The following is a 20,140-nucleotide window of genomic DNA, read 5'->3' as shown; positions in this document are numbered from 1 at the left end:
TAAGGATATGGTCCAGCCTCAGGGGCTGCCAGTCTAACAAGCTTCAGCAAGAAGCCCAAGACTCCTAGGCAGACTGACTTCCTCTGCCACACGAGAAGAGCACATTTTTCAAGGTAAGAGGGCAGGAGTATACACAGGAGATGTTCCTCAGGTATCATGTAGATAATGGTATTTGTGCTCCCCCACTGCATGGGGAAGACAGGATGCCAAATTTCACTGAGGGGATGGGAGGGCTCAGGAATTTGTACACATGTCTTCATCCATAGGGATCGGCTCAAAGGGGAGTTGGTGGTAGACAGTACATGGGCAGGGCCCAGTAGACGGTGGGGTACAGGCTGCCTCCCTTCTTCCCATTTCTTACCTTGGCATTGTCCTTTTCTGACCATGATGTAGCCCTGATCACACTCGCAGTGGTATGAGCCCTCGGTGTTGGTGCACTGCCCCCCACTGCACACTCCTGGCTGCTCACACTCGTCCACATCTGTGAACACACGTGAAAAGCCCTGAGTCACAGCTGGCCCTGGAGGGGGTCCTGGGGCATCCCTTCAATGGCCGAGGACAAGAGCACCCATGCTGAGGCCCAGGCGGGGAAGGCGTCCTTGCTGCAGCCACACTGGCTGGACAGGCTCTCAGCCAGGTGTGAGACTGCTATAGCTCAGTCCCCTGATAAGCCCTGAGCACCTTTCTCCCAGGGAGGCAACTCTGGGGCCCGTGGGGGCCTCTCAGTGTCTCCTCACCCTGATGCAAGGGCTGGTCTTGAGGTCAGGTGGCAGTCCATGAGGCATGGTCTGAGTGTTGGAGCAGGAGACTGGGAGATGGGGCTGACACTGCATGCAGGGGCTTGCAGAGTGGGGGCAGGTGCTAAAATAAATAACCCTTAAGCAGAAACTAACTAGAGGGGCTGATAACCATGAGCAAGAACCAGCTTCAACCAGCTTGTCAGCTATCTCTGCCACCTGACATGAACTTTGGCTAATTACAATATCATTTACTTTGTGGTTTTAAAATTTCTCTACCCCTGAAATCACCGTGACAGTTCGAGACAACCATATAAAGTATGAAAATGGGAGGGAACCCAATTCTGGGAATTCCTACTCAAATTCTTAGTAAAAGCCAACCCCTTGGTTGTGAATATTCATCCCCTCAATTAGTAAGACTTCAGAAGACCAAAAACCACTTCCTCCCTGGGCAGCTGCTCTCTTTCAAGCCTGCCCATTCTGAAAGTACACTCAGAGTGTACTTTCGCTTACATAAATAAAAAATAAAAAGCTGTTGCTTGCTTGGCTTACGTGGTGCTGTCCTGAAATTCTTTTCCTGACGATCACCAAGAACGTGGAAAAACCTCCACTTGGAGGCTGCTGACATGAGGAGACCAGGAAAGTCCCCACCTGGCCCCAATACATCCCACTTGGGCTGTTCCTAGAGTTCTTCTTAAGGATCTCCTCTAAAGTTAGGAGTTAAGCAGCCAGTGAGAAAGAGCAATTTAGACAGCCCTGCATTTGCAGGGTGTTGTTTATGTCATTGTTCCAAAGCATACTGGCGCCCCATGATGGCTCTAAAGCCCAACCTTGGCCATGCTACTCTCCTGCTTAATCCCCTACCAGGGCTCCCCACCACTTCCAGTCCTGCTTGCAGCCTGGCTCACGGAGCCCATGCCACCTGGGCCCAGACTTGCTGTATTTGCTGCTTTGCATGTGCCCCTTGGAATAGCCTTACTAAAGCAGATTTCGCTGGTCCAACCTCTGAGACTTTGTTCACACAAATGCCTCTACTTGGAGTGTCTTTCCTCACCTTGTTGGCCATCAGATTCCTACTCCCCTTTCAAGGACTGTTTTAATGTATCAACTCTGGGTCCTACTGCCACTCCCCATTCCCTGCCCCACAGTCAAATTAATTGAGGCCCCACCTTTGGGCTATCCCCACCAAGCCTGGACTGGTTGAAACACTTCACAGAGTCCTTGTGCAGATTAAGTGAGATAATCCAGGTCAAGAGCTTAGCACAGTGCCTGCCTGGCCCCAGGTAAACACCGAAGAAATGTTGGCTATTATTAATATCCTAGCTTTAAACCTAGCCCGTAAAGTCAACGCTGCTCAGCCTGGCATGGGGGATTTTTCATGACCTGTCCTGGGCCCACTTCTCTCACCTCATTTCCTGCCTCCCACACTGCTCCTCACCTTGGCCACACAGGGCCTGCTTCTGAGCTCCTGTGCTGTCCCCTTGCCTGGAGTGGCCACCCACATGACTTTTTCCCACCCGTCTCTCTATGAGGCTGACCTTGCCCCTCCAATCCAGGTGCCCCTTCCCAGGGCTCCTTACAGCCCAGCCCTTAGTGTGACTGTCCATTCACTCTCTCATTTCTCCCTCGCTGCCGGGAACATGTCTGGTTATCCCAGTGTCTGTGGGCCCATCACAGAACCCCAATAAGCGCTTATCAAAGGAATCGAATAACAGCCATTTGTTCATGGACAGTGTTCATCTGAGCAAGGCGTCATAAAACTCCTGTCCACAGCAGAGTCACTGCAGAGGTGTAAAATGCACACTCCTAGGCCTCCAGCAATGCTGGCCCAGCAGTGCTGGGCGGGCCCAGGAACCTGCATTGTTATAACTCCTCAGGCGATTCTGAAAGAACCGATGCTCTCTTTGGGAAGATCTAATCCCTATGGAAGAGGACAGGGACTCGTGGGCTGAGCCATGTGTGGGAATTTGGTGAAGAACGCATTAACCTGCAGGGCCAGGACGACTGCCCGATAGATGGTGCTGGGAAAACTGACTCATTCTATGGAGAAAAATGGCAATGGAAATGGAAAAAACCAGGTTCTTAACCTCCATACAAAGATGAATTCCAGATGGATTAAAGTATACCATAAAAGGTAAAACTATAACCTTAATATAAGAAAGTATAGGGGAATATCTTTGTGACTTAAGAGTAGGGAGGGGACTTCTTAAATAAAGACCCAAAACATAAAAAATAAGGCTAAAAAGTGAATTTCAATACATCAAAATGAAAGATTTCTGTTCAAAGAAGGACATGTGGCTAAGATTAATGGAAAGAAGACAAAATGGGAGAGGTGCAATCTAAACCCATCCTAGTATCTGGAATATATACAAGGGACTCTCCTAAGAAGCCACATGAAAAAACTGCATGAAAAACAGCAGCCACCTTTGGGAAACTGAGCAAAAGACAGGAACAAGCAATTTACAGATGAGGAAACCCACAGGCTAATGTACAAAGAGACACTTGCACTTACCAGTAAATATTTACTTAGATATTTAGTATTTAAACTATTTATATTTATATTAATTTATATAATATAAACTATGTTAATTTTATAAATCAATTTTATAAATAATTAAAATTAATTAATTTTATAATTATATATAATTTTTATAAAATTAATTTTATAAATAATTAAAAACAAATATTAAATCAATGAAATAATGAGATATCACATTATGAGACCGGCAGACTTTAGAAAGTGGGTGTTATCCTGGATAAGTCCTCTTCAAGTGGCAGCCAAGCCCCATGGGGAGAGGCACTTACAGCTGACCTCCAGCTGTTGGGTCTGGCAGAGACATCCCGGTCACCCAGGCTGGCACGTGGTAAAACCCCTGTCTGGGCCAGTCCTGGTGAAACCATTCCCTGCAGCAGCCACTGCTCATCCTGGCCCAGCTCCTTGTGCTAGGTCTGTAAAGAGCAGCACCTCTGGCCACAATACCTACCTAGGCAGCTAGGTGAGTATTGGAGAAGTCCCCTGCCCCCAGCTTCTCCTCTGGCTCCTCCTGCCTGCTTTGAGCACTGCCGCCTGAGTCACCTCCCTGAAAGCCAGCTGACCGAATCACCACCCTTCTGCTCACAAACCCCTACTGGCTGCCACTGCCTGTGGGACGGAATCCAAGCACTTCAGCCTGGCACCAGAGACACTTCACAAACTGGCCTCGATTCCTGCTACTTTCTCCAGGTACCCCTGCTCCAATCATACTCAATCTGTCATTCTTCCCAGAGCATGCCAGGCCTGTTCACTTCTCAGGGCTCTGCAGAAATGGTTTTTGTTCCGTGGAATACCCTCTGTTCCCTCCAATCCTAGTCATGTGGTGTCCAACACCCCACTATAAGGGAATGTGTCGTTGGAAGCAAACCATGTGCTGGAACCAGAGTGATTTGATTCTCTTTCCAGCTCTGCCACCACGAGGTGTGAGTCCCTGGGTATTTCACTTCATCTCTCTGAGCCCCAGTTTGCTCAACCACAAAACGGGGATGAGCATTTCTACTGCATGGAGTTGGATGATGAGCTTCATATACTAAAGTGCTCAAGACGGGGCTGGCATATAATAAATGCTCATTAAATGGTAGCTATTATTATTCAGCCACAGCTCAAGCACGCCCCTCAGGGAAACCTTCCCAGATTCTCTCACACAGAACCAGCTGCTTCCTCATCTGGATCCTACAGTGTTGCCGCTCACACCTCATTCATCTCACACCCTCAGAGCCTGGCACAGTGCCTGGCACACAGGTGCTCAACGCTTGAGTGCTCAATGAATGATGTGCATGATTCTCCTACTCTTCCATTAAGTGAGGTGGCCTGTCTCCCCCACATTTCTTCCCCCCATAATTAAGTGAGGACCTGGATAGCTTTGGTTTCTGCAGACTAGATCCTTAGGGGATTAGAACCCAAGGGGACCCTGACAGTGGGAGAACACAGAGCTTCCCTGGCCTCCCTGGGGCGCCTGTGAGTGACTGCTGGGCTGCCCTGGCCAGAACCAGCACTGTGGGCCCCAAGAACAGGCAGGACCATTCTCCAGGAGAAGGATTTCCAACTGGGTTATGAATCTCATGGCACGGCTTGGAAAGCGCCACATTGCACTCTTTGTGAACTCACTCATAAAAGTGTATGTGGAGTGCTCTGTATTGTTACAGGGTTTGCGTTGGGAGCACGTTTATCAAGAGTCCCCGAGCAGTGGGCCAGGCCTTCCCAGGGAAGCTCAAAGCCTTGTAGGTGTCTCTAAGCTGCTGGGGACCTGTGCTCTTCTCTCAAAGGCACACCTGCTCCCCAGCCTGCCAACAGCCTCAGCCCATCCCCATGGGTCGCCCTCCTTCCCCCAAATTAAAGCAGCCACATGTCACTTAGAGTTTGGGGACCAGACTCTCAGTCCCCATCTCCAGCCGTGTCCCCCTGCTGCCTCACACTCTTGGCTCCAGCCACAATCCCTTGGGGCCCTTGGGGCCTTTGCAAATGTTGCTGCCCTTTGGATGTCTGTCCCTCCTTGTGCTCTTGGCACAGGGTCAGCTTCCTCCCAGGCCCAGGCCAAGTCCGGGTCTCTCTTCCCACAGCTCTCGCGTTCCCGCCTGCGGCACTGTGGCTGGGGGCTGAGAATGCCTGGTTCCTCTTCCAGCCCCACGAGACTGTGGGGCCCGGCCAGGATGCACTCTCCTGTGCCCGGCCCAGGGCCAGGCTGGCTTGGCTTACCTTGGCACTCCTGCGTGGCCCCTGAGGTGGCCAGCGTGTAGCCAGGGTAGCAGAAGCAGGAGTAGGAGCCCACACGGTTGACACAGCGTCCTTTTCCCTTGCAGGGGTCCCTCAGACACTCGTTGTCATCTGACCAGAGGAAGGCAGGGAGGGAGGTCAGGGAGGCCAGCAGGGCCTTTCCTTGGGCACCTGCCAGCAACTGCCCACACTAGGGGCTGGGCAGGGGATGGCGCTGTGTGGCAGGGAAGGGGTGAGGGAGCAGAGGAGGCCAGGGAGATGAAAATCTCTACGGCTAGAAGCTACAAAGTCGGCCCATTGGGCCCACTCAGGCACTCAGGGCCTGGGTGACTTCCAACACCTCCTCCCTGTTCCTGGTCCTTTTTCTCCAGTGGCCCTGTCATCACTTCCTTTCTCCTCCAAGACCACAGTGGATGTTTCTCCTTTGTATAAAAATATTGAGGGAGGAGGAATGAAGCCCACACTTGATCATTTATCTTGGCCCCAAACCTCTCCCCAGGGGATGGCCCCGGCGGAGACATTTTCAACTGGGGCAGACCTTGGTCCACTCTGCAGGCAGCAAAATGGCCAGATTGAGGGGTGGGCTGCTCTCAGAGTGAAGGGCTGCCAGGCACTGGTCGGGGTGCTGTGAGGTAGTTTTCTACCCTCCTGGAGTCCTGGAGACTCATCAGATGGGTCTCAGAGAGACCAGCCTTCCCCTGAAGGTCAAGGTTAGCTTTGTCCACAGTGACTGACTAGTCATGCTCCTCCTAAACGTATCAACCACCCAGCACTGCATGGATCTTCTACTGCCTCGGACTTTTGACTCAGTTCCCCAGCTCCTGCCCCTGTCTACCCCAGCCACCAAGTAAGCCCAGGAGGCCAAGTGAATACCTGTGCAGTAGGCCTGGCTGGGGTGCAGCCGGTAGCCAGGGCCACAAACACATCTGTATCCATCTGGGAGGTTCACGCAGGTTCCAGGGCCACAGATGTTGGCAGCTCCAGCAGCACATCTATCAATGCCTGTGGGAGACAGAGCAAAGCAGAGGTCGTGGCAGGGAGGGGGCGGATGGAGGCAGTGGAGCAGGGTAGGGTGTGTGGGGACTAGGGTGCAGGGGTCTCAGGAGACCAACCTTAGCCAGGCCCTCCCATATCCATGCACAGCATGGCCTCACGTGCGACTCCATCTGGGGCCCTGCGCCCTACCCAGGGTGGGGCTCACAGGAGTGCATCCCCCAGCCAAGACCTAATAGGTTCTAGGAACTGTATATCCAGTACGCAGCCTCCCCACTGAGGCCTCCAGCCTGGCCTCGCTCTGAATATGGGCCTGGCCCCCACCCTGTGGCCAGTGCCCCTGCCTGCAACTCCTGCCGAGTTCCCAGACAGCCAGCAGAGCTGGTGAGGAGGGTGCAGCGGCAAATGAGAGAGGGGGGCTGGGGCCCACCAAGCAGGGCCTTGAATTCCACATTGCGACTGGCCTGTAAGCAAGGGGGTCACAGAAGGAGGGGGTGGACTGGAGCTGTCTCAGAAAGGCCACCCAGGCAGCAAGACAGTGGATAAACTGTATGGGAGGCACAAGGGCCCCTAGAACCTGTCTAAATAATTTAATGAGGATCTGCCTTAGGTGGTGGTAATGGGGTGAAAAGTGGGGGGATAGGGGCTAAATTGAGAAACAGTTTGGAGGCAGACTCACCGGGACTCAGTTGGCCACATAGGTGGCAGAGACTCTAGCTTTTTGAATTGTATCCTTAATACTAGAAAATTACCTGACACTTAGAACACGCCGAATGAATGAATGAATCAATGAATGGATGGATGAATAAATGATGCTTTCAGTCTCTGTGTCTGCTCCGGGGTCTTAGCCTGAAGCGCACATGCCCCGGGCTCCCTGCCCTGCCCTGCAGCTCTGAGAGAAGCCTGAAGACCCACGGGAATGGGTTGGGAAGAGGCCTGCGTTGGTACACAGTGGGGCTCAGCAGTATTGGCTAGAGTGGGCAGAACTGAATGTGCACACACGCCTGCTTGCAAGGTTGTCCTCTCCCCTGGCCTGGCTCCGAGTTTGTGTCAGCGCCCCCCACTCGCACCTCCCACTCAAGGTGACCTGGATCTGTGGCTCTCGGTGGCGAGGTTAAGAGAGCAGTGAGCCCCGGGGGGAGGGCACACATGTGCACAGGGAGCAACAGTGATAGCACCAGCCCCGCTTCTCTGGAACCAAGTCCCCGGACAATGAGCCTTTAAGGAGGGTACATTCCAGAGCAAGGTGGATTTGCCAGGGATCTCCCCCACGCCTCCCCCCGCGCGCCCCCCCCACCCCCCACGAATGCAGCTGACCAGAGGGAGAGGAATGCAGGCTCAGGGAAACAACCTTGAGAAACAGAACCGTATTCCTTCCCGAAAGTCAGCCCTCCCCGTTGGCAGGAGGCTGCCTGCTGCCAGGGAACTCCGCTGACTCAGGGCAAACGGCTTGGAAGAGCCGGGCTCAGAGGCTCTCACTCCCCGTGCTCCCTTTCCTGGAGAGCACGCCCTGTATTCTCCTGGGAGATCCCTGGCTTTCCTGGAGGCCTCCGAGTAAGACCCTCCCCAAAGTGTCCCTTCTCTTCCCCTCCCTGGGTTGAGTAGTGCTCCAGACAGGGCTCCTGTTTTCACTAAGGGGACCTGGTGCTCTTCATAGGAGGAGACCAGAGGCGCAGAGCCTGGGAGGTGATCTGGTTGGAGAGGTGAGGGAGGGGTTCCACTCATGCCCCCGCCCTGGAGTCAGCGCTGGACAGCCACACCGCACAGGGGAGCGTGCAGAGAGCCCTAAAGGGCCGGCTGTAGCTACCTGGGGGGCTCGTGGTCACCAGCACATTGGTGGAGAGGGTCACTTGCTCTTCCTCCTGGGTCTCTGGAGTCCTCTGTTCAGGCGGTGGTGGTGTGGGTCTTCCTATGGCATCCCCTGCGGAGGGGAGAGGGGAAGAGGTGAGCCCACAGGCCCTTGGCTGACAGTGACCCTCCCCTGCTCCCTGCTGTTCCGACTCCCAAGAACAAGTGGAGAGGCCTAGGCTGGGTCACCCCTGCGCTTCCTAGTCCCTTGAACCTAGACCTGGACCCACACAGTCAGAGTCTGAGAGCTCTAAGGGCATTGGAGTGCATCCAGTCCAACCTGCCATTTCACAGGAGAGGAGACTGAGGCTCGCAGAGGTGGCCGCTTGCCCAAGGCCAGCCAGCTTGCTGGAGGCAGAGCTGGAGCCCCTAACCACTTTGGGTGAAAGAGCTCCAGGGACCCAGCAACTGCCCGTTTCAGCAAGTACTTCCTCTTTGGTCTGATGTACGTGTTGAGTGGCTCCATGACATTCAGAAAGAGTTTTGTGGCTAGGAAACTATCTGCAAGGCATCACAGGGTCTCTCACCGACCTCCCTGCACCTTAGGTGTGAGCATTCACGTGCCATGTCGTTCACGACGTCCTCTGAACAGGCCAGCTCACGTATAGCAACTCCACTACTAGATTAAGGTCGTTCTGCCTCCCTCCTCTTTCCCCAGGTAGCTGCTAGGAGGAGGGACTCACCTGGGACCCCGGCAGATACATGGGTGACACTGGTGGTGACCTGCACAGAAACAAGGGGTCACTTTGGGCTCCTCTGTTATCTCTAGGATGTGTTTCCTTCCACCACACTCACACCCACTCCAGGCTTCTGTCCAACTTGCTTATTCACCTTTTCATTCATTCCAGGTATTGATGAGTTCTCACTGTATGCCGGGCACTCTGCTAGACACTTTATATCCACTGTCTTAATTAATCTTCTCAACTAGCTCAGCATAGTAGGTTGAAATGATTGACTGAGCCCAAGTATGTGCCGTGCCAGGTCAGTGCTGGGCATATGGTGGAAATCAGCATGTATAGTACCAATGATGCAATCCCATGTCTCCAGAAGTTAACTAGAGTGCCCAGGGCCACATGGCCAGTGTGGCAAACCCAGGATCCAGGGCCACACCTGTGTCCCGCAACACAGCCCGAGGATGGAGGTAGTGAAGAGGTGGGGAACAGGAGGAGGGGAATGGGCAGAGGACGAAAGAGGCCCTGGAGCATGGCTGGGACTGTAGGGACACTGGATTAGAGCTCTGGCCCTGGAGGATGGCACGTGGTGCTCCAGAGAGAAAACAGGCCCGCTGGAGACACTGCATTTGGGTACAATCAGATACTCAGGTTGTAAGGGCAGGGGACAGGGTAGGGACTGGAAGATGGTGAAGGAAGCAGCAGATGCACTCTTCTGGAATGTTTTTCTAGGAGGACACCCAGTTCCTCACAGGGAATTCTGGGCACAGAGAAAGGAGCCAGATGCCCCTTTCTCAGTGATGTGGTTTGGGGCTATTCCCAGCTGTGCCTCTACTTCCCGTTACACCACTCACAGAGGGGACCTTGACGTTTAACCTACACTGGCTCAGAAAGTGCCAGATCCAGGATGAACTGGAACTAACTCTAAACCCCATCTGTAGTGCTTAAAGCTTGAGTGACAGCCAGGACTGACAGGACATGTTCCTACTTCCTTTCTGAAGGGCCTCAGCCCATCCCAAACAGAAAGCGTGCACAGCAGCTGCTCCGTGAACAGTTGTTTTTATTACTTCCTTTACGGTAAAACTGGGCTTTGGCCCTACCCTCCCGGTTTGTCATCTCTCCAAGTACAATCCGACAGATACTCATTTTTCTCCTCTTCCCCCCTCACAGGACACTGCCCTGGGGCCTCAGTGGCTACCAGGGCCCACTCTGCCACCCTTGCCCAGCTCCCTAATGGGAGGATTCACTCACCTCGCCAGCCTGAGAGTCACCTGGGAAGGGAAAGGTGACAGTGTGAGCTCAGGGAGGAGGGTCTGGCTGCCTTCTCCCCTCCACCCATGGCCTGAGCAGCTCTGTGGTCTGCACCCCTCCAATTGTGTCCCCAGCAGGGTCAGCAGTAGTGACAGTGTAGACTCTTCTTACCTGTCTCTGTCCTGTCACCCCCCTGTGGGGACTGGCCACCACAGAATCTCAGTCTGGAGGGCCTGAAGGTAGCTCAGCTTGGCTTGTTGCTTGGTGAGAGGAAGCCCCTGCTTTCCTTTAAGGCTTGCAGTGACAGGAGTGCCACCCTCTCCTGGGCCAGTGCACCCTACTGATCCTGTAGCCTACCTCCTTGCATGGCAGCCTCCTCCCTCAACGCCTCCCAGCCACCCTGAGTCACTCAGCCCCCTGCCCTGGGCTACGGGCCAGGGGAAGACTTCCAGGAAGGGTGGAGATGTTCCTGGCTTGCCGGTGTCCAGTGTCCATGACAACTGGGGCTCTGTCCTCACTTCCTGTCTATGCCAGATTCCTGGAGCAATTTTAGGAATCACATAGTTTGCCTGGCCCTAATATGCTCCAGGCCTCCTGTACTCCATGTTACCAGTAACTGGGTCATGACTTCACCACAGTATCCCAAGGCACCTGCCAGGAGAGCCTCAAGCCTAGTCTCTCTCCAGCCCTGTGCCTCCTCCATCCGAGGCAGCTGAGGGGAGTGAGCACTTGACTCCGAGGCCAGAGCTGGGACGTGAAGCACACAGCCTCCCAGGACCCACGGCCAGCTCTTCAGGCCTGCAGCAAGTGTCAGCCCCGAAGCTGCGTGGCCAGGGCAGAGCACGGAGAGTCTGATCAGTAGGTGGGCTCTGCTGCCACCCTCTCCCGCGCTCTACAAGCAGCTCTCAGGATGCGGGCACCTCTTGATCCCATATGGGAGAGGAGATGAGTGAGGCCCTCCTGTCATGCCAGGCCATGACAGAAGGTTCCCAGGTCCAGGTGCTGCTGCTCCAAGCTCCCTTTCTTTATGTCCCAGAGATGGGGTCCCCAGGGACCCCCAATAAATGCCTGTGCCTCTTGGAGATACTGCAAACACAGGGGAGAAGGGAATCCCTCAGGCATCTCCCCGGCTCATATACCCTTGTCAGGCGTGGTCCCGGCCTCAAGCCAGGTGTCTGTGGCCGCCCGGAGTGGCTGCCTCTCTGCTGGCCCAGGCAGCGCCCCAGTGCTCTTCTGTCCTTGCTCCCTTGAGGGCCTGGCCAGTTCCTCCTCCTCGGCTTTCCTCATGGACAGGCGGATGTCTGAGCTCGAGTAGGTGTAGCCGTGGCCGGCAGGGCAGATCTCCCTGAAGGCCTCTGCAAAGCGACAGCCAGAGGACAAACTGAGAAATGCTGTCCCTGCAGGGAACCAGGGCCCTCCTTTCCCTCCCTTTGGGAGACAATTGTGGCAGCAGGGAGGGAGGGAGCCCCGGGAGGGAGGGAGCCCCAGGCGGGGATAAACAGTCAACAAGGAGGGAAGACTGAGTCTTCTGGCTGGAGGGAGGTCTACACAGGCTGGGGAATATGGCCCCTGGCTTCTAAGAAGCCCCTTGGTGGTCAGAGCCAGGAGGGAGGGAGGGAGTTACCTGTGCCAGGCAGGGGGCATTTCTCACACTTGCTGCCCCAAGCTTTGCCCACACGGCTGCAGCAGCAGATCTGCTTGGTGATCCGCTGGGCCAAAGGCAGGGCACAGGTGCCAGGCCCCAGCGACCGGTAGCACAGTCCCTGCAGCATAGAGATGGCCTTGTCCGCTGCAACAGACATGGCACATGTGGATGGCTAGTTGGTCAGTGGGAGGGGAATGTGCAGATAGACAGAGGGCAGTGGGTGGAGAGGTGTGGCCGGCCACATGCACGCAGACGGGCCTGGCCCACGTCTCCATCTGGAAGTTTGGATCCCAGAAAATGTTCACAAGAACTTTAGGAGGAATGTTTCGGCATCTCTGCATGTTATCTGTTTGATGAGACCCTTGACTCCCCACCCTCATGCGGAGAACCTGAGAGCAGGAAATGAGGGTGCAGCTGCTCGTCTCCTGTGCTGAGTTTGCAAGTGTCTCCTGCAGGCCCACATGCGCCTGGGGCCGAAGGGGCAGCAGTGTGCTCTGAGGACCACAGCCTTCCTGGGAAGATGCGAAAGGTGACAGCCAAAGGCCTGATGGGGAGCTTTGAGGACAGGGACTCTGTCTTGGTCATTTTTGTCACTCAGGCACCTTCCACAGTGTCTGGTGCTCATAGATGCTCAGTAAGTGCTTGTTGAATCCATGGATGGACAGCTAGGTCAATGAATCAACCTAACACTGAATCAATGAATTGAAATGCTGAGGATCACAGTGCGTTCGACCTATGCTTGGCTTAGGTCATAGCAATACCATCACTACTATCCCCTTTCTTGTACTTTGATGTGAAACATTAAAAAACAGTCTCTTGTGTATTAGATGAGGAGGCCATGCCAGGTTGGAAGAGACGGGACTCTAAGGGGATGAGGGGTGGGGTGAAAGGGACACCAAGCAAAACTGAGGAATGAATGACCCTGGGGAAGTCCTGGTTGGGACCAGGACTCAGTAGACCAAGTTCCAGTCCCTGTTCCACCATGAGCTATAGGCTTGGTGCTGGGAAACAGCACCATTAATGCTACAGACAGCCCTTTAAGAAAGGTCACTTGGCAACCAAGTGATCACGCTGCTAAGCTCAGCTGCTGGAAGGGGCAGCAGTGGCTCAGCCCAACATTAAAGCACAGGTAACACCCCTGTGCCACCCTCCAGCCCCCAGCATAAATCAAGAGACACATGGAACAGAAATGATTGCAGGAAAAAACAGAAGAAGCAGAAATTATTAATCCCAAACTGCAGAGCCCCAGAAGAAATGCTTAATGCAAAAAGTGAAGTTGTAACCATCTCTCTTCCTGCAGAGTGGGCCAATCTGTTTTTGTACACAGGGCCCAACTCCAGGTTGAGTGGCAGACACTGGCCCCGAGCATAGAGTGATGAGGTCTGGGAAAAATTACTGCTCTGGGCCTTGCCTGTGGATCTGGAGAGTCCCATCTTGCCTCCCAGCGTTCCCTCCCCTGGTCCCCACTGGCACTCACACACGCAGCGGCTCCGAGATGGATCCAGCATGAGGCCAGGTCCGCATGTGCACAGGTAGCTGCCCCTGGTGTTCACGCACTCCGCGTCCTTGCACAGGCCCAGGGTGGAGCACTCATTGATATCTGCGGGGTGGAGGAGATGACCAAGCACCCACCCCACCGACGCCTTATGGAGGGGAGCGGCTGGTATTCAAAGAGACCTTTAAATACTTTCTCCAGATAAAATGACAACAAGAAGAAAGCCACCATTCACTGAGTGCGATTCCTCTCTCCATGCCTCAGTCTCCTCATTGGTAAAATTGGGATAATGGTAGTAACTACCAGCTAGTGTTGTTAGAGGGATAAAACGAGATAAAAACTGCAAACACTTGGTCCCCTAATGCCATGTAATAATGATCACGATACTAAGAACTAACATTCATGGAGTACCTATCACATGCCACGTACTCTGCCGGGTATTTAACATACCCCATTTAATTCTCACAAAACAGTTTTATTAAGTAGGTCCACATGTCCTCAGTTTTATAGGCAAAGGAATTGAGGCTCCAGGAGTAACTTGTCCAGTGACACTCAGCTGATAGGTGGCATGCTGGGACATAGGGGACACAGGTAAAGGGGACTGTGGGTTGGAGGCTGGAGAAGGGGAAGCCACATTCCTCCCATTCAGGCTTATGCCAGAGGCCCTGAAGCACCACGGCAGGGCCCAAGACCCTGGAACATGTCTGCATTGAGCTGGAGGAGGGAGGGGCCCCGGCAAGGAAGGTGCTGGAGGCTGGAGGAAGAGGGGAGTGGGCCCGCAGCAAGGGGGGCCCTCGGGCAGAAGCAGAGGTTGGGGGGCACGCCTCCAGGTCCTTGTGAACACCCCAGCCTTGGGCAGCCCCCACACATCCCCCCAAGACCAGTGGACGCTCATGCTGTTCTTCAAACAAGGGAAGTACATGAGCTCCCCCTGCGATCTCAAAAATTTTCATGCTGCAAACTTCTTCCTGCCGAGGGGAAATCCCAACCCTCACACTCTAAACTTCAAGAAGTCGAGGACCATTTTGGTGATGGCGCCTCCACTGACGACCATGATGGCAGCAGAGATGGTGAGCATGAAAGGTGTGTGAGGGGCACCCTCCAACAGGCCCAGGAGACAGCACAGGCGGCCCAGTGTCGTCAGAGCCACCAGCTCGCCCACAGGCTTTGGGGGAACTGGCACTGAGCACAGGAGTGAGCGCCTGAAAGACGATCCAGCATGGGCACCAAGGAGAGCTGCTCCTTGGTAGGGACGCCCCAGTGGGGTGCCCGGCAGCTGGGAAGGGGCATCAATCCAGGTGCCTCCAGCCTGTGGCCACAGTGATACCTCTAAACACTAATTTGACTTGTCTCCCTTTGCGTGAGAAGCTTCTGGGCTCCCCATCACTTCCTAGAGGGAGCCCCTAAACCCTAAGATGGTATCCAAGGCCCTCGACCATTTTCCCAAAGCCTTGGGCAAGCAGGTGACTCTGATGACAGTGGCATGCCTGTGGCATCTCCTGTGTGCACACAGGCCGCATGCAGTGCCCTCTCAGGCACTCGGGCCTCCCCAAACTGTTGCCGCACTCATGCTGTTCCCTCTGCTAGAGAGCTTGCATCCCCTGTAGCTGGCCAACTCGAACCTGTTTCTTTTAAAGTCTTGGCTTAGCTGTCACCTCTTCTAGGAAGCCTTCCCTGATCCTCCCAGTCTGGGAAGGGCCCCCACCATGGGGGGGTGAGTGCTTCTTTCCACCAAGAACATGTCACTCATTGTGTGAAATTGTTTAGGTGTCTGTCTTCACCTGTGGCAGGGACTGTGCCTCCTAGGTACTCCCCCCCCCCCCAGCTTTCTTTAGGAGAGAGGAGTCTGAGGAAGCCCTGGGGGGCTGGGGGGGCTGTCTACGTGTGGGGTGACAGGATGCAGAAATGATTTCTAGCCCATGGATAAGAAAAGGTGCTTAGAGCAGGCAAAATAGCAAGTCTCTGGCCCAGCCTGGCCTGGGGTCAGACTCCCACAGGGGCAATGGTGGGAGGCCTAGTGGATGGTGGACACGGGGAGAAATCTGTGTTTGTGCCCTTGGAGGGCACAACAGGGCTTTTCGTATCTAAACTGTCCCTAATGGCTTCTCCTCCTGGCAGGTTTCCCAGTCTGGAGCCCCAGGAAGGGAGTCTCTTTCCCCTTCCTGGCTGTGGGTGGAGGCAGTGGGAGGGAGGCCTGAGCAGCTAAAGGTGCTTGGCTGGGAAGGGTCCACAGGGGTCACCACCAGCCCAGGCTGGCCTGAGTGGAAATTCTTCCCATTCCAGGGAGACCAGCTCAGGAGCTGCCGGATGCGGATGCACAGGGACCAGGTAGCACCTCCAGACACAGCACCACACTGCCCTAGAGAGGCACCTGGCCCATGTTCCAGGCAGGGGCGAGTGGAGATGGGAGGAGGGGAGGGGCTGGGCTCCCTTGGCTCCCTCTGTCACTCTCAAGCAAGCCCCTGACTTCCCTAGGCCCCTGGAACCAGCAGCCCCCACTGCTCCCTCAAGCTGGGGCTTAGAGGTGCCCAGTGGTGGCCACTCAGGCAGGGACAGACCCTCCTCCCATCTGGCGTGGGTGGCATGCCCCTGCATCAGTAGGCCTTGTCATTTCCCACCCCCCCAAGCCCAGCCCCGGTCACCCTACCTTGGCAGTGAGTGAGGTTCAGTCTCTTGTACCCCTGAGGACACTCCAGCTGGCCATTTTCAATCACCGCGGAGGCTGAGGAGTGAAGATACAGACAGGTCTTACCGCAGGGCCCTCGAGCTCCTCTGTCACCCATGCCGGGGGGCAGGTACCATCTGGGCATCCAGCCCACTCAGCAGCTGAGAGCCCCGGCCGCCAGCCATTGCCCTGGGTAGTTGTGCCTCTGGCTGTCACCAGGCTCCTCTCAGCCCACATTGCTTTTATTTAAAATGATACTAAGTGAAATATGCCAGGCACAGAAAGACAAATACCCTATGACCTCACTTATGTGCAGAATCTACAAAAAGCGAACCCATAGGAGCAGAGAGCAGGACGGTGGTTACCAGGGGCGGGGTTGGGGACATGTTGGTGAAAGGACACAAAATTTCAGTTAGACACAGGGAACAGATTCAAGAGATCTATTGTACAACAATACAATGTATTGTATACTATAGCTAATATTGTATACTGGAAAATCACTGGAAGAGTAGATTTTAAGTGTTGTCACTACACACACACACATACACAAAAGTATGTGAGATAAATCACATGTTAATTAGCATCATTTAGCCATTTCACAATGTATATATATTTCAGAACATCGTGTTATACACAATAATTGTATATTATACAATTTTTATTTATCAATTAAAATATTTAAATAGTAAGAAAAATTATACTGACTATATAATAATACTTCATATATAGTTATACTTTATATATAGTATATATTTTATACTATATGCATGTTATACAATATAACATGTGCTTGAAGAGGTTTTATTTTGAAATAATTCTAGGTACATGGGAGATGTCTGATTGCAGATTGAGCAACAAGGAAATGGTTCTCAGTATTTTGATGCTAATACACATCTTGCCTTGCTTTCAAAACATTCCTCCTTCCTTTACAGAGAAAAAAACCCAAACAATTGACGTTAATTAAAAACAGGGAAAGCATCTCCATTACTTTAGAGGGACAGACAAGCGTGTCAACCCCCATGGAAAGCTCTAGCAGGAAGCATATTACTGACAGCCACCTGTCATCACAGAAAAAGGCAGCAAATAGGGAATACCATCTTTTTGTGAAAAAAAAAATTAAAAGAATAACTCCTCTTTAAGTTTGACAATTCCTTTGCCAAGAGATAGCCAGCAATTCTTAAAATGTGCAAGAAGTTTTCACAGAACTTATTCCACACAAAGTTCCCTAAAGATACCATTATACTTTAAAGGTCTTACTTCATAAAGCTAGCCACATGATGACTTCCAGTAGCAATTTGTCTTCTTCTGGCTTTGACCACCTTGTGCAATAGCTTGTCTGGGGCACTATACACACAGACTCTCCATCACTGTGAACTTACCACAGTTCCTTTTTATTACAGTTGTAGCATTAGTGGCTACACATACAGAGTGGTTTGGTAAAGCTTATTTTCATCCAAGAAATCATTAACCATTGAGAATATATGTTTGCTGTTTCATCCTTTAGTGGCTTACAGAAAGATAGTTCTTCATATATTTTATTGTTGAAATGGATTCTTGCAAGTACCAAGAGACATACTAGAAATATCTATACTTCTCTCCAATTGTACGGCAAAGTTTGACTGTCCTGGTGTTTTAAAATGTTTTTCTAATTAAGCTAGCTTTTATTTCATCAGTAGCTGCTGTCTCTGGGCACGTTATACACTTAAGGCAAGGTTTATTATTAATGACAGCATATATAGCTCTATATTTCATATTGTCTTCTTGTTCATTTGGATCCTGTGGTACTTTTGGGTCACATCTGATAGGTCATAATTATTTTTACCTTGTAATATGGCTAATGACATGTGAGACGTCCCCTGAGAAGTGTCAGCACTGCATTTTTTAATGACTGCTTACAATTATGTTACTCACACTATTTTGAGTCCACATGAATTTTTTCGAGACATTTCTTCATTTTGTGAGGTTTGGTTTAGTTAACACTGGACAACACAGCTGAAAAGTCCAGCAAACTGAGCACTGTGAAATGCGCTATGTTGTAACACGCCAAAGACAAACATAAGGGGGTGCCACATTTTCCTGGAATTCCCACTCTTCCCTGAGGACACACTGTGTGCCAAACATGACATGTGACGGTCTGACATATGGACAGACCAAGCGAGGACAGAAATTGGTAACACTTAGTTTTTTTATTTAAGATCGAACAATGCAAATTGAAGTTCTAATATTTTTTCCTGCCTTGGACTGCCTTGCTCTGGTTTGCATGTTCCACTGTGGGGACTAGGCTCTAACCTAGAAGACCACTCTTACAGAGACACACGTGGATTCTGAAAACGCTGAGGTTGAGATGGAAAGATGAGAGCGATGCTGGAAAATGTGCATGTCCCTGGCATGGAGCCTCGTGGTATGAACTGAGGACAGAGAGCAGGGAAGAAAGAGAGGAAGTTGTCTGGAGGGACTCAGATAGCAGGCTGATTGGATGCATCTCATGAACATTATGAAGAGCAGAAGGTGGGAAAGGGTAACGCAAGGCTGCGGCCAGAGGGCCGAGGAATAATGCCAAGTTGGCATTTATACGATGCTTCAGAGTTGCAAGGCCGTGGGTGCATACTGTCTTGTTTCTCGCAACAATAACTCTGTTAAGGCAGGGATCATTGTCCCCATTTTATGGGGTGGGAGAGGCCAGCCAGGGCAGCATCACCTTTCCAGATTTCAAGAGGGGGAAGTTAGACAGAAGGTCTCTGCTTCTTTAATGATCAGGAGAAAAGTGGTGGAGAGTTTGCATCAGAACAGGGAGCAAGAGTGGAACCAGCTGCTGGCACCTGCAGGAAACGGAGAGAACCTGAGGGCTGTGTTGAGCTGAAAGGACCTGGGTTCATTCGTTAGTCTGGATACGTGTGTATACTTTTTCTATAAAGTGGTTTCCTCTCTTGGGAAGGGGACTCTGCCCGCTTGCTGGCTTGAAGAGATTGTGAAGGCAGGCTGCTAGAGAGAAATAAATGCCAAGCCACCGTCCCTGGTGATTTGCAAACACCCCCACCACCACCCCAAACCAGGGCTGTCAGTGCCCTTCCTCACCCCTGCCAGAGGCAGTCTATAAGGGGCTAGTTCTCAGTTTCTATAAGAGCAAGGACAGTGTCCAATCTAGAAAATTCAGCTTAAATCTCTTTGGGAGAAGGAAAACAGAAGCATAGATGGTCATGTGTCTCAGCAGCCAGTGAGCTGTGTTATTCATGGTGATATGGGAAGGCAGGGACACCTATCCCACTGACCCTGCCACCCACACCAGGTGCCCTTCCCCAGGTGCTCTCATCACACGTAGACCCACCTGAGTCATGGTGTGTTGTGACTGCCCGTTTGTCCGTTTCCCCACTACACTGAAAGCTACATGAGGATGAGGACCTTGTTCTCTCCACCATTGCTATGTCTCTAGTGCCAAGCATGGCACCTGGAGCAGTATGGGGACAAATGATAATAATAGCAAACGCTAAAGTGGCACTTAGTATGGGCCAGGCCCTGTATAAAGGCTTTCCAGGTATTAACTTATTTAAGCCTCACAACAGCCCTTGGAGGTACTTACTAACATTATCCCCCATTTGATGGATGAGCAAATTGAGGCACAGAGAAGTGAGGAAACAAACCCAGCTGGGTGGATGGAGCTGGGATTACGAACCCAGGCAGCCTGGCTGCAGAGGAGAAATTGTGAACCATTCTCTCCACTGCCTGCCCAGCTGGAGACTCACCACCCTTCCTAAGACACCCCCTCCCCTGCCCTGTTTCCAAGGGATCGGAGAGAAAATAGAAATAAAATGTCAGGATACTCAGAAGGAGGTCAGAGGAACTAATTGGATGCTTGATAAGTGCTCCATGCTGTGTATAACCAAAGTGCCATGTGGAGTTGACAAAGGACATCAGGAGGAAGCTGTCCTAGCCCCCATGGCCCCTTAGCCAGGTCAAGGATATAACAAGGGGTCAGAGAGGAGAGAGGAGAGAATCTGTGTGATTTGGAGCGGGTGAGTGGCTAAGCTTGACTCCCATGGCTGCTTCAAGGAGACACCTGGCGAGTGGTGTCGCCCTTGCCACTGGGACCC

At 52.4% G+C, this 20,140-nt stretch overlaps 1 protein-coding gene across 2 annotated transcripts in view; it reads right to left on the bottom strand.

Moving 5' to 3' along the window:
• LTBP2 (latent transforming growth factor beta binding protein 2) overlaps positions 1–20,140 on the bottom strand; it is a 134,825-nt gene that overhangs the window by 18,420 nt on the left and 96,265 nt on the right. For both annotated transcript variants that reach the window (XM_012742037.3, XM_076003865.1), the window contains 10 exons: positions 16,035–16,109; positions 13,370–13,492; positions 11,872–12,036; positions 11,387–11,602; positions 10,248–10,267; positions 9,009–9,048; positions 8,285–8,398; positions 6,358–6,486; positions 5,467–5,595; positions 362–481 (listed from right to left, as the gene is read on the bottom strand). In XM_012742037.3, coding sequence (XP_012597491.2) covers positions 362–481; positions 5,467–5,595; positions 6,358–6,486; positions 8,285–8,398; positions 9,009–9,048; positions 10,248–10,267; positions 11,387–11,602; positions 11,872–12,036; positions 13,370–13,492; positions 16,035–16,109 — 1,131 coding nt within the window. The remainder of the gene's footprint in view (positions 1–361; positions 482–5,466; positions 5,596–6,357; positions 6,487–8,284; positions 8,399–9,008; positions 9,049–10,247; positions 10,268–11,386; positions 11,603–11,871; positions 12,037–13,369; positions 13,493–16,034; positions 16,110–20,140) is intronic.

This window comes from Microcebus murinus, chromosome 6, assembly GCF_040939455.1.
Source record: "Microcebus murinus isolate Inina chromosome 6, M.murinus_Inina_mat1.0, whole genome shotgun sequence".
In the NCBI taxonomy this organism is placed as follows: domain Eukaryota; kingdom Metazoa; phylum Chordata; class Mammalia; order Primates; family Cheirogaleidae; genus Microcebus; species Microcebus murinus.
Note: the sequence above shows the minus strand (reverse complement) of the source record. Positions and strands in the feature narration are given on the sequence as shown.